Here is a 15,244-nt window from a genome sequence, read left to right as displayed (position 1 = left end):
AAGTTAACCGCGCATTGCGTGCTTGTATTGATCACTTCACTATGTTCGCCCCAAGGTTTTCCGAGCACGAAATCGAACAAGTTAAACGCATAAATATGCGTCTTTGAATAGTCACTCGGTCCCTTCCCTACTTTATACGCCGTCGCTTGACGGGTCGACCAAGGTAGGGCGTTATGCCTTGCCGCGCGAATTCATACTAGTATTCTGGTTTTGCTGTTACAAAAAATATATTACTAGTGGTGTATTTTACCGTTTTTTAACACAAAAGTGATGTGAAAAATCTATTGGTTTAATGTAATGTGTTAAAATCGTAATAATAAATAGTTAGTGCCCTTGTGTACTATAATTAGTTTTTATATAACTAAATGTGTTCTTAGTTTAACTGCTGTGTTAAAGGATAAAAGGTGAGTCCATAGAAGGAAGTTATTGTAGTCATTGTTAAGGTATATTTCGGTGCTATTTTTAATTAATTACTTAGTCATTTGGTTTTTCAAGTTCTCAATTTCACTGCCGTTTTTTTTGTATATATCTACTATCGTAGAGATCCACATATGTAGATTGTTCTAATATTACAGTATTTATGTGTTTTTAAATGCTTTTGTTGTGTTGTCCAATTTGTAGAAATGAATAAAACTAGACATTTAAAGTGTGTTATAAAGTCGGCGTTACAACTAATGTATGACATCATAGCAGCTCTATAAGCCAAGGTTATCCTTACGGTAAAAGAGGTCATTTTAGCTTTATTAGTCTCTTCTTACGTTTATCTAAAACTTTACCTTTTTTAAATTTATAGTAACTAAAAAAAAATTTTCCCTGTATGTCAAGGTCATCCCTACGTTTGAAAAGGTCATTGCAACCTTTCTTTTTAAAGATACACGTCTTTTATTATTACACATGGCACATTTTACGTAATGTAAGTTACTGTAATTAAAATATTATTTACCTATGTAACTTCGTTTATTTTATACTGTATTGTAATTATGTAGTAGTAAATAATTATAAAAATGCTTATGCAGTAGGATGTAGGTAATAACAGTTGACAACGCAAATCATGACGAGGAATGCTTGCCGGAGGAATTTAATTTAATTTTATATAACCGACTTCCAAAAAGGAGGAGGTTCTACGTTCGGCTGTATGTATGTTTTTTTTATGTATGTCCAGCGATAATTCCGTCATTTGTGGACCGATTTTGAAAATATTTTTTTTGTTTTGAATTGTTTGTTTCCAGGGTGGTCCCATTTTTTTCATGTCATTTTAATAATAGAATCAGATCAGGCTTTGCTGTGCAAATAATCAATTTCATTTTGGATCGAGGAAAATATTAAAATAATTTAGGTTAGTAGGTAGGTAGTAGTCATTTAATTAATAATTTATTTATAGCCTTAATAATTTATTTAAATTATTATGACAATAAATAATATCGGGCGATTTTTGTGTAGGTATATTTGTAAGTTTAATACTTTGTTTTTCCTTACATACCCTGCGGAGTGTTGCTCTGTTTATAGGCGACTAGCCGACGCCCGCGACTTCGTCCGCGTGAAACTCGATGTAAACTTTCAACTACCCCTACCTACCCCTACACTACTTTTCTGGTTGATTTTTCACACATTGTGTCCGAAAAACCCAAATATCTTACGGAACCCTATTTTTTTCCAAAATAAAATTTAGCCTATGTTACTTGTGGATAATGTAGCTTCCGAATGGTGAAAGAATTTTTAAAATCGGTCCAGTAGTTTTTGAGCCTATTCATTACAATCAAACAAACAAACATACAAACAAAGTTTTCCTCTTTATAATATTAGTATAGATGGACCGATGGTTTTCCCGCTTACCATTAGGTGTGCCTTGTGCTTACTTTTACTATAAAAAAGTACCTAGGTATCTACTGAACGCTTCTAAGTCTGTTTTATATATTATCTATATTTTATATATTTCTATATGATTATCTATTAGGGCTTTTGTTATCTTTTGCGTTTGTTTACTTTCTTGTTATTGGTTGTCTATAACATACGAGTAGTTAATTATATTTGCGAGTGTTCTCAGGAATTATTTTATTTAGTACTCGTACCTATTTTATGAAATAGTTAAAATTATTTTAGCTACAATCACCTAAACAAGGAACAAAGGTGGCGAAAGAGGAACTACCTACATTATTTCTTTCTGATATGCATTGCGAAGTTATGGAATGCCCCTGTGCTTCCGTTTTCCCTAAGCACCTATACGTGGATATATTCAAGTCAAGAATGAATAGGATCCGTAGCATCTTCTTACCTTTAAGCGTGGTTGCAGCAAGGACTGTCCATGACAATGTATTCAAGTCTGGAATGCTCTTTCGGCTTCACCCCACCTTCTATTGTATGTTTGAATGTCAGCGATTATCTCAAAAACTAAAGAGGATTGAATGTTGTTTGGGCTATTTAGGAACTCCACTGTAAATGCGCATTTTAGAGAAGGGTCATTTCTATTTTTTATTCCTTTCAATTTAATATTAATGGTCTAAGTTAATAGTGTGAGATACCTACCCATATGTACACGCATTCATGCGAGTAAACTTCAATGTAAGAGTGCGAGATGGCTACCCGTATGTATACACAATCACCTGATAGCGGCGCTGCTCGGCCTGTAATAACCACGACAACTGTATCCCACCGGCTCGATCTATTTCGGTTTTGGCTCCCTATGACATGTATGTGTAGTATTCAGAATAAATACATTGTGTATTATCAAGTATGCTCTAACTAGGGCTACATCGGTTGGTACAATATGACAACCAAGGTTTTGTAACCTTGGTTGTTATATTGTTATCTATACTAATATTATAAAGAGGTAAAGTTTGTAAGTTTGTAAGTTTGTAAGTTTGTAAGTTTGTAACAATTTTTTGAAATGGGGTAATCTTCGGAACTACTGGACCGATTTTAAAAATTCTTTCACCAGTAGAAAGCTACGTTATCGGGGAGTGCTATAGGCTATATTTTATATTTCTATCATATATAACTACTGAGTTATCGCGGGTTTTCTCTTACAGGTCAGACCGAAAAACTTACTTATTCGCATGCGCTGCCTCAACCATTGCGTATAACTGAAATAAATGTATGGAGGCTTTTTGAACCTTTAAAAGTTCTACAAAAAAGTCCGCGACACCATATATCTATCTTTTATATTTTAGCAGATATAGTACCTTTAGTACTTTAATAAATTATTTAAATTTTAAACTAAGGTTTACGTCATTATTTACACAACTAAACTTAAATCCTTATCAAAATAAATGATTTAATAATCACAAGGATATTATAGAGATAAGATTTGCCCTTTACAGTATGTTATTTAGTTATATAGTTTCGGAGATAATACAAAATTTCTGAAAGTCGCAGAAATGCCGCTATATGACGCCCCGCGGTTTCAATTACGTGGTTCCCGTTCCCGTATGAATATGAGGACCAAACATAGCCTATGACACTCGAAAATAATGTAGCTTTCTATTGGTAAAAGAATTTTCCAAATCGGTCCAGTAGATCCAGAGATTACCCCCGACAACCACACAAACTTTACCTCTTTATAGTATTAGCATAGAAGTCGCTTGGGAAATTATAGTCTTTTGGTCATTTTGTGCACCAAGCACAAAAGGCTGGACCAATTTTGCCGAGGGTAGGGATAGGATAGAGGTAAGGAAGGGATAGGATAGAGGTAGGGTAGGGGTAATTTAGGGAAAGTGTAGGGTGGGGTAGGGTACGGATAAGGTAGGGAAAGTGTAGGGTAGGGGCAGGTAGGGGAAGGATATGGAACGTATAGGGTAGGGGAGGAGTAGGATAGGGGTAGGGTACGGGTAGGGTAGGGTTAGGGTAGGGATAAGGTAGGGGTAGGGAAGGGTTAGGGTTAGCGGTAGGGTAGGAGTAAGGTAGGGGTAGGGTAGGGGTAGATTAGGGGTAGGGTAGGATAGGGTATGGATAGGTTACGGGTAGGGTTAGGGTAGGGTAAGGTGGGGTGAGGGAAGGGTTAGCATTAGCGGTAGGGTAGGAGTAAGGTAGGGGTAGGGTAGGGTTGGGTAGGTTTACGAGCAGGGTAAGGTAGAGGTAGAGAAGTTTACATCAATTTTCACGCGGACGAAGTCGCGGGCGTCCGCTAGTTGTTATATATAATAATATTGTGTATTATAAAGAGGAAAGATTTGTAATTTTGTATGTAATGAATGAACCGATTTGTAAAATTCCACCATATGAGAGGACACTCGAGCTCAGCAGTGAGCCGAATATGGGTTGATAATGATTAATCTTTAAAATATATCATCATCCCTGACACCGAGTAGGGTTCATTGTAACGTGGAATTTTTGGCTGACTTTTGTGTTACATTGTCGTCACAATGGAGACAGCGCAAAAAATATTGGAACTCGTCTCTATTTGTTGGGAACACTGCCAAAGAGGATTAGAATAATTAGGTTAAATAATTCCGTATTATCTATGTTGCTACATAATTATGTCTGATGAATAATAATTAATTATACATCATTATCAACCTCCAACCAATTATGTACTTTCTAATCATTATTCATCATCATAATCATTCTCAACCCATATTCGGCTCACTGCTGAGCTCTAGTCTCCTCTCAGAACGAGAAGCGTTAGGCCCATAGTCCACCACGCTGGCCCAATGCGGATTGGCATACTTCACACACGTAGTGAACTAAGAAAATTCTCTGGTATGCAGGTTTCCTCACGATGTTTTTCCTTCACTGTTAGAGACACGTGATATTTAATTTCTCAAAATGCACACAACTGAAAAGTTGGAAGTGCATGCTCCGGACCGGAATCGAACCCACACCCTCTAGATTCATCATTAACAACCTCGAACCTTCTAATTATATTCTTTGCTTCTAATGGACTTGTATTACACTCTTTACTAACAAAAAAACGAGGTTGGCTCACACATCCAAAAAAATTAACACCAATAAATCCTATCCTATGTCCTTACACCTACACACTACTATAAATTTTAAATCGTAATACACACACGTGTAATTTTAACACAATGAAACATCGCAAGACGCAGTTAATATATTGAACACATTAGATCGATATCGTATACGCGTAATTTTGACAGAGGGGTAACCTCTAGCGGTCCTATAGGTTAACAAGTTATCTGAGTTAACAATCCACATTCGGCTCACTGTTGAGCACGATTCTACTCTCAGAGGGGTTAGGCTAGTCCACTACGCTGGCCCAATGCGGGCAGGTTTTTCACGATGTTTTCCTTCACCGTTTGAGACAGCTGAAATTAGTTTCATATAAAATGCACATAACTAAAAAGTTGGAGGTGCATGTCTAAGACTGTATTCGAACCTACGTTCTAAGGGCAGAGGTCATTTCCACTGAGCATTCACGGCTACAACATAAAATTAAAATTTTTGGAAAACCCAATATTCAGCTGGAGTCGACTTTGTCAAAAATTCATTCAACTGTAGGTCTCATAGACATTAATTACTTTGCTAATGGTTGTAACAAAAAAAAAATACTGTTGTCATTAAGCAATTATCCTCACAACAAATTAGCATTAGAGGAATTAAAAGTATACGAAATGAAGACAAATGATAATTTATAAGTATGATAATTATTTGTAATGTACCTACACATTAAGCTACTTTAATGAATACCATTGAGGTACTTAAATACTTATTTGAAAATTACTACTAAGTACGTAATAATAATAAGTGAATTACTTAAGTAGGTAGTAGTTATGTACTTTACTTACTAGTTTACTACTTACTATAAAATATTTGAAAATATTAGATTGAAATGAAATGAAAATACTCTTTATTGTACACCTTATAGAAACATACAATATAGAAAAAATAATGAAAAAACAAAAAGAAATGCACAATAGGCGGCCTTATCGCTAAAAAGCGATCTCTTCCAGGCAACCCAACGAAGAAACTAATAATAAATATTATAAAGATATAGGCTAGGGTGTACAGAAGTAATATAATATATAAGGAAGCAACATTCACGCATAAAATAAGAAAATAGTTAAATATATACAAAAAACTAAGAAATATCAATATATATATATATATATATATTGTTCATTCTCTTTCCATATTTTGTAAACGGCTGAACTGATTTTTTTTTTGACATAGGTATCTAAGAATCATTGTTGACAAACCAGCTTTCAAATGAAAATCGCATCCAAATCGGTGTCCCTTAAGGGAGAGGCCACACATCCTGCACATAAATAACAATGATATGCCTCACTGCGGCGCCGCACCGCAACCGCACAGCGCGACGTTACGCCGCAACGCGGTGCCGCAGCGACGCTGCTGCGTCTCGCATATAAAATATCAATATAAATACATAATAATAACTAGTAGACAGCAGACTTAGTTGAGAGTCGTGATAGCCCACTGGATATGACCTCTGCCTCCGATTCCGGAGGGTGTGGGTTCGAATCCGGTACGGGGCATGCACCTCCAACTTTTCAGTTGTGTGCATTTTAAGAAATTAAATATCACGTGTCTCAAACGGTGAAGGAAAACATCGTGAGGAAACCTGCATACCAGAGAATTTCTTAATTCTCTGCGTGTGTGATGTCTGCCAATCCGCATTGGGCCAGCGTGGTGGACTATTGGCCTAACCCCTCTCATTCTGAGAAGAGACTCGAGCTCAGCAGTGAGCCGTATATGGGTTGATAACGTAACTAGTAGACAGATGACCTAGAAAAAATGTCCAAGTACCTACCTTCAGTCAGGTCAGTCAGCATATCATATAACATAACATAAAATTAAAAAAATTGGAAACCTCCGAAGGTCATGAAATTATTAATTATTCTCTCAATCAAGTCATGAATATTTATTCTCTTTCAGTGCGATCATTTGCGACCCACTCGAGTATATTTACACTTTCACCCCCCAAAAATATAACACGGCTCAACTTTACATCAAACATGTAAGAACACTCTCACGAGTAAGTCACACGTTTTTTAATACATAAAAAAAAAAATTAAATCGCTTCATCCGTTCGAGAGCTATAGACAGACAGACACAACAAACTTATAACATCCCACTTTTTGTTTTGGGGGTTAAAAATTTACTAAATACTTAATTGTTTGTTCCTGCTTCACTTTTGAAATAATGTTTAGCTCTAACTAAAGTCTCGAGGTAGACGTCCGTGCAATGGGGATGATGACTAGGTTTGAATATATTGATTTTAATGATACATTTGGGTAAATAAGGTCAATGTTAACTAATTTATACATAAAAAGCAAAGATTGACTGGATATTTGCAAAATAAATAAGATTATAAAATTTAAAAATCTGTTAAAAATATTTTATCGTAATTAGATGAAAATGGTAGAATCTTTACAAATAGTCAACTGACGTGTCAAAAGTGCTTGTAAACTGAGCCTACTTGAAATAAATGATTTTTGATTTGATTTGATTTGAAAATTCATACAGTTTTACTTTCCTTACATTAAATGTGACATTTTTTAATTTATGAACTATAAACATAAACGCAGAAATAGCAAAGATATTAGTAATTTTGTTTAGACGCCCATACAAATCTAACGATCATTAATTGCTTACGACATAAGATCGTACCATTTTGTATGGGGCGTTTTTCAGGGATCTGCGGCAGCGCCGCAAATCTGACCCTTTAAATCCCTGTAGCTCCGAAAGTAATGATCGCAGATACCCTGTTACTTTTACAAAATTGCTTTTCTATTAGCATACTCTTAATTTATATAGAATTTAAAAAACTGTTATCATCCCTTTCGCAGGAAAATGCCGGCATTTTACTAGTGAGTATTTATAGCTTATCACATGTTCAACGCATGGTTGAGATAATCTTGGAAAAGTTCGACTATTTTAAAAGTTTTATAGACGTGAGCTATTTTCGCCTTTAAGTACGTGGAGTCAGTAGACTTCACTACGTACTCTGTCCTGCCGACATTAGTGTTTTTTTTTTTTATTCTTTACAAGTTAGCCCTTGACTACAATCTCACCTGATGGTAAGTGATGATGCAGTCTAAGATGGAAGCGGGCTAACTTGTTAGGAGGAGGATGAAAATCCACACCCCTTTTGGTTTCTACACGGTATCGTACCGGAACGCTAAATCGCTTGGCGGTACGTTTTTGCCGGTAGGGTGGTAAGTAGCCACGGCCGAAGCCTCCCACCAGCCAGACCTGGACTAATTAAGAAAATCTCAATCTGCCCAGCCGGGGATCGAACCCAAGACCTCCGTTTCGTAAATCCACCGCGCATACCACTGCGCCACGGAGGCCGTCAATTATAATTATAATAATTTTCAGATAGCATGGATGGGTACGGTGACAGTTGCCTCATGACGTCCATAACACGTACTATTATCGCAAAACGCGGCCAAATTTCAAGAGCGAAACGAACTGTCACCCGCACCATGCTATACGAAACGAACTGTACGTAATATCATTGGGTATCGGTAGTACTACCATTCAAGTTTCGGTAAATGAACAACAAGATAATCGCAAAGTAAATTAGTTACCTACCTATGCATGATAGTCCACATCATCATCATCATCATATCAGCCGATGGACGTCCACTGCTGGATATAGGCCTTTTGTAGGGACTTCCAAACATCACGATACTGAGCCACCTGCATCCAGCGAATCCCTGCGACTCGCTTGATGTCGTCAGTCCACCTGGTGGGGGTCCGCCAACAATGCGCTTACTAGTGCGGGGTCGCCATTCCAGCACTTTGGGACCCCAACGTCCATCGGCTCTTCGAACTATGTGCCCCGCCCATTGCCACTTCAGCTTCGCAACTCGTTGAGCTATGTCGGTGACTTTGGTTCTTCTGCGGATCACGCAGAGATGCTCCTAACATAGCTCGTTCCATCGCCCGCTATGTGACTCTGAGCCTTCTTATGAGGCCCATAGTTAGCGACCAAGGCCCATAGTTAGTCCACAAAATGGGTAAAACTCAAAATCAAAGAGTTTATATTCTTACTCTGTCCACAAAATATCTAATACCGAGATAACGTGTGGTCCGAAATCCGTTAATTCTTAGGTTTAAATCTCACGTTATAAGATGCTGTTGTGTCCTAGCAAATTACTCTTAAGTACACAGAACTTATAGCACATAAAGGCGGAATTACATTTGTCTGACGTGACGTAACGTAACGCATGAGAACTATAGTTACCATACAAAATGTATGATACCGATTCTCTTCTGACGTGTCGTGTCGTGACGCGTCGTGACAAATATAAATCCGGCTAATGTTTCATCCGTGGTTAAATAGGTAACTGTAGCTAATGCGCGCGTGTCCTTTGTCGCACGACTGTCGGTTGTCATGTGGAAGTGATAATCAATTTAATTAAGAGAAGCGTTTTACGTCTTTATCAGCTGTAGATAATAGCTGATAACGCAATCAATCTCGTGGCATAGCTGTGGCAAGTATCAAACTGCTTTATAAGTACTCTTTCGGTGGATAGCGTTAACGCACGGTTTTTGGTTAGGAATTTTCTGCGGAAAACCTACGAAATTACAATAAAAGTATTGTAGAGACAACATCTCTGTTAATTGGCAAACATTAATATGAGATATGACGCCGCGCGGTTTCACCCGCGTGGTTCTCGTTCCCGTAAGAGTACGGGGATAATAAATAGCCTATAGCCTTCCTCGATAAATGGGCTATCTAACGCTGAAAGAATTTTTCAAATCGGACCAGTAGTTACTGAGATTAGCGCGTTCAATCAAACAAACAAACTCTTTAGCTTTATATATTAGTATAGATATGTATTCAATTACCTATTTGATTAGTGAGTTAAGGCCATTGAATGGTCAATATTAATCAAAATCAGTTTGGTAGATCCAAATGTTACACACTACAACATATATTTTTACTGTGCTACCCTAATAAACTCTAAAACTGACGAACTCTTCATAATATTAGTAATAGATACCCGTTTAGGTCAGCGCTAGCTAAGTGCTTTAAGTTATCTGTGATAGATACTTACGTATAGCATATCCAAACAAAACAATCATCCGCTAGTTCTAACGAAAAACGCGAAAACATTTAGAAAATGACTCATTTAAAGGTAGGAACACTTTCTGATAACAGTTTCGTCACTAGTGTAATCACAATCAGTCATCGAAATTCGCAATGTCCAGACGAGTCTGACGATATTTTTGAGCGACCTTGTAGGTTAGCTACGTAGGTATGTACAATGGTATGCGCAGTTGATTTACAATACTGAGGACCTGGGTTCTATCCCCGGCTGAGCCGTTTGACGTTTTATTAATTGGCCCAGGTCTGTCTGGTGGGAGCCTTCGGCCGTGGCTAGTACCGCCTTATCGGCAAAGACGTACCATCAAGCTATTTAGCGTTTCGGTAAGATGTTGTCTAGAAAGCGAAAGGTTTATCTTAGGTTCCATCTTAGATTGCATCATCACTTACCATCAGGTGAGATTGTAGTCAAGGGCTAACTTGTAAAGAATTAAAAAAAGAAAAATAGTTCATGTTAATGTTTTACCGTCAGTTTTAGCATTTTACGAATATATGTTTGGTGGCTCTAAGAATCCAACCTTCACTAATGATGATTGATCGTTACTAGGAGATAGGTATAGTTATGAAACTATTTAAATACGTTTGTAATGAAATCATAAAAAGTATCTTTTATTTAAGCACGTAACCAAGTACAGAACCCTCGATTGGTAAGTCCGACTCCCACTTTTCCAGTTATTTTTACATTCTTTGTACGTACGTAAATACCATAGTTAACAACCTTGTGCACGCCACTGATAGTGATGATATTAATGACGTGACGCGTGAGTGTGGCATTGATCGTGATTAGGTCGTGACTATGTGTGACGCGTACCTATTATAAACCTTCTAGTAGGTATATGACTAGTACCTTTATGATGTTGGATATGATAACATGCCTCGGTGGTCCTTGTTTAGCTTATGAGGCTTCGAGTCTTGAGGTCCTGGGTTCGACTATGTAATACCGAGCTTTTCTTTGTTACAGTAAAGGAGACCGACTATTTTTCATAATTGGAGAGCCGTGATAGCCCAGTGGATATGACCTCTACCTTCTATTCGAGGGTGTGTGTTCGAATCCGGTCCGAGGCATGCACCTCCAACTTGTCAGTTGTGTGTTATTTCAGAAATTAAATATCACGTGTCTCAAACGGTGAAGGAAAACATCGTGAGGAAACCTGAGTACCAGAGAATTTTAATAATAAAAAAAACAATCAATAAAAGTGCGAAATGGGAATACGCGAGTAGAGTAGAGTTTTGACGGCCTCCGTGGCGCAGTGGTATGCGCGGTGGATTTACAAAAAGGAGGTCCAGGGTTCGATGTTCGATTTTCTTAATTGGTCCAGGTCTGGATTGACTAGTTACCACCCTACCTGACCCTACCGACAAAGACGAACCGTTCTTACGACGAACGAATTTAGCGTTCCAGTACGATGTCGTGTAGAAACCGAAAAGGCGTGTGGATTTTCATCCTCCTCCTAACAAGTTTGCCCGCTTCCATCTTAGACTGCATCATCACTTACCATCAGATGAGATTGTTAAGGGCTAACTTGTAAAGAATAAAAAAAAAGAGTAACTAGGTATATCGTTAACCTCTTAATCAGTGAAGATTGTAGGCTCGACCTCCAATGTCAGAGAGCTCTCGCGGAAGCAATTATCGCCTTCAGTGCATCCTTGACAATGCTGGGTCAACAACTTATGCGCACGCTGACCTATTAAGAAACTAGATGTTTCTATATACGTAGACATCTTTTTAAACTGCTACATGTACCTATTGAAATCTTGCTCAATTTATTTGGGAATATGTAACCTTTTAGGGTTCGGTATATCAAAAGCACACAACGGAATTCTTTTAATAGGTTCGTCCAATTTATTGTCCGTCTTTTGACGAAACCGTATAGTTTGGCTAGTGAAAGTAGAGATTGAGATAAATCATTTAAACAAATTAAAAAAATATATATTATTTTTTTGTTTGAAAATACCTTACCTACCTATACTTTATGTATTAAACTCGGTTATTGCAATATTTGCACTATAATTTTGAGAATTTACTCCGATTTTTTTTAAATTTGGTGTGCGATTTCAATCTCTACTTTCATTAGCCAAACTCTAGACCTACTTACTAAGACCTGCAGTTAAAAAAATCATACTTTTATGTGAGCACAGACAAAGGTTAGGTGTGATTTGTGTGACAAATTGAAGCAATAAGTACCTTCCTACTTACCTGTTATTTTTATGATAAGTCCAATTTATAATACTAACTTTCTGAAGCATGTTTTTAAATTAGTCGTAACCTCATACTTTAATGTTAATTAAGTCATGTAAAATTAAGAACTTGTGGCTTTCTGAACTACTACCTACCTATCTATACTCTATACTAATATTATAAAGAGGTAAAGTTTGTAAGTTTGTAACATTCTTTAAATCTTCGGAACTACTGGGCCGATTTCAAAAATTCTTTCACCAGTAGAATGCTACATTATCGGGGAGTGCTATAGGCTATATAGGTATCATATATATTAGCCGAGTTATCACAGTTTTTGTCATACAGGTCGGACCGAAAATCCTCTTAAACAGACTTATTCGCATGCGCTGCCTTAACTATTGTGTAAACTTGAAATCATGCTACCAAATTAGTCATAACTCATACTTTAATATTAATTAACTCATGTGAAATTGAGAACTTGTGTACTATAATTTCACAAGTATTGAAAAAATAAAAAACAAATTAAAGTAAATACATAATTATCTAAAGAAATTATTTAAAGAAAATGCTTGATGAAAATGAAAAAGCTCAATGATGTAAACCCATCAGCGAAAGCTTCAATGACATAATTCCCCGTATTTTTCAGACAATGTCTCGAAGGAAATTGCTAATAGGCGGCGCAGGAGCGGCGGGCGCGGCGTTGGCTGGCTGGGCACTCTACGCGGACGATAAACCGGTAATATAACATTTCAATATTAATACACAAGCTGACGCCGCGCGGTTTCTCCCGCGTGGTTTCCGATCCCGTAGGAATACGGATATAATATATAGCCTATAGCCTACCTCAATAAATGGGCTATCGAACGCTGAAAGATTTTTTCAAATCGGACCAGTAGTTCCTGAGATTAGCGCGTTAAATCAAACAAACTCTTTAGCTTTATAATATTAGTATAGATTGTATCTAAATATACCTACTTACATATAAATGCGACAGGTTTTATCATGAAATATCAAAAACCGGTTGACGTTGAAATTTGGCAGAAGCACAGACATACTTACTACAAGTTACAGTATACTACTTGGCAAGTTCGTTGACGACACTCAGGAGGAGTGGACTGCGCGGGTGTGAAGTCGTGCGCGCGGGGCAGAGGCTGGAAGTGGGGTGCACCAGTTGTGGGTTAATTTATCATCGCTACCCGCCTCCCGGCCCTCACGGACCATTGAGTGGAGTTACGAACGAATTTGACAAGCTATAACGTTAGCTTTTAGCCAGTGGCGTAGCGTGCCGTGGAGGGGCCAGTATTAAAACTACTTGGGGGGCACAATAGACGAGAGACAAATCCCGAAAAATCTCTGGTTTTTGATTTACCCCTAAGTCTTTCACCTTATAGCAAAATCGGTACCAAATTAGCAATGTCTATTCTGTGGGCAGGAGGGTAGTTAATAGTTAGTAGACGGCCGCTAAGAACGTGTTTTGCAAGAGGGTCGGATTAAAGAGGTTTATGATCGGACGCTAGTTATTAATCAATCTATTCCGGGAAGTCCGTTGGTTTTTATATCGAGATTTAGGGGCAGCATGACCCGCAGTATCCACCACCACAGGCATCCTCAGGTTTCACACAATATGGAACTTTAGTAGTCTTTGCCAGAGTTTTTTCTTTTTATTTGTATTTATAGTAATGTGATTTTATTGAAGGAGGGGAGTGACTTATGAAGATGAGACTTACTAATAACAATACAAGTTTTACTTAAGTAGGTACTAAATATCAAGAAACATACGTATAATATATGCCAGCAATGAAATAGCAAAACCTTCAATAAAATAGGAAGAAAATTAAATACCTATTGTTATATATCATAAGTTTATAGAAAAAAACAGATGAATAAAAAAAACAATATGTACAATAGATAATAGATATACAATAGTTACAAAAAAAAATATAAGCAACTAGACCTAAGACCTAAGCAAAATCCGTTGTTAGCAGACACCTACTAAACTATAAACTACTTCCCTGCCAAATTTCATCTTTGTATGTCAAGCTATTTTGGAGATTTCGTGACCTTTCTCATTTATTTATAAAGATGTAGGTCCGATATTGTGTATCACGTATTTTAATTGATATACATTTGTTACTTATTAGAATATTTACATAAACTTATAGTAGGCTAGCGGACGCCCGCGACTTCGTCCGCGTGAAACTCGATGTAATCTTTCAACTACCTCTACCCTACCCCTACCCTACCCTTAGGGGTATAAAAAATAGATGTTGGCCTATTCTCATAGATACTGGATAAACACAAAAAAAAATCATCAAAATCGGTCAAGCCGTTTCGGAGGAGTACGGCAACGAAAACTGTGACACGAGAATTTTATATGTTAGATATATCTTCCTACATGTTAGATACATACCTAGTTATCTAATTTAAATAGGACTGACTAACACTTAACATAAGTATGTTGATCAATATTTTTGCCGCCAAGCAGGATTGCTGCGATAAATTTTTTGATTGCCAATGGGAAACTCATCCAATTTTCCCCTCAATGGGACAAAAAGGAAAGGTTCCTTTCCAAAAGCCATTTGTTTGATGTCGAATTCCGTTCAGCAAACCTGCAAGTTTTCTGCATGTGCGTTTGTTGTTTCTCTAAGCGAAGTAGTTTATTTTATTTTGGAATCCAGAAACGATACAAATATATGAGAATTTAGAGAATTAGGTAGCCATGCGGAAATATTATATATATAATTTAAATCGTTGATGATGTTTGGAATTGGAAACTTGTCACGTTAGGCGAGATCAAACATTTGAAGTGCCGAGATAAAATATTATTTCTTTTGTTTTATTAACTATTGAATGTGATTCATATAAAAAACCTCCTAAAATGGGTGTCCTAATAAAAAGGAGGATTATTTTAGTACTATACTAAACAAAAAAAAATCCTTGGCTGAGTTTGTTGTGGGCTCTTCTCGGACCAAGGCGCGTTTGGAAACCTCGTAACTTTAGTTTTAAGTTTTCGACTATTATTACCACCA

At 37.2% G+C, this 15,244-nt stretch overlaps 1 protein-coding gene across 2 annotated transcripts in view; it reads left to right on the top strand.

The window, feature by feature from the left end:
- The first annotated feature begins 80 nt into the window (after positions 1 to 80).
- LOC112054440 (glycerol-3-phosphate dehydrogenase, mitochondrial) overlaps positions 81 to 15,244 on the top strand; it is a 34,235-nt gene continuing 19,071 nt past the window's right edge. Inside the window, exons 1-2 of one of the 2 annotated variants that reach the window (XM_052891329.1) lie at positions 81 to 404; positions 12,862 to 12,951. In XM_052891329.1, the coding sequence (XP_052747289.1) occupies positions 12,865 to 12,951 (87 nt within the window). In that variant the 5' untranslated portion in view covers positions 81 to 404; positions 12,862 to 12,864. The remainder of the gene's footprint in view (positions 405 to 12,861; positions 12,952 to 15,244) is intronic. The other variant, XM_052891328.1, reaches the window with a different exon arrangement.

This window comes from Bicyclus anynana, chromosome 3 (genome assembly GCF_947172395.1).
Source record: "Bicyclus anynana chromosome 3, ilBicAnyn1.1, whole genome shotgun sequence".
Lineage (NCBI taxonomy): Eukaryota > Metazoa > Arthropoda > Insecta > Lepidoptera > Nymphalidae > Bicyclus > Bicyclus anynana.
This window is presented reverse-complemented; position numbering and strand designations above follow the sequence as displayed.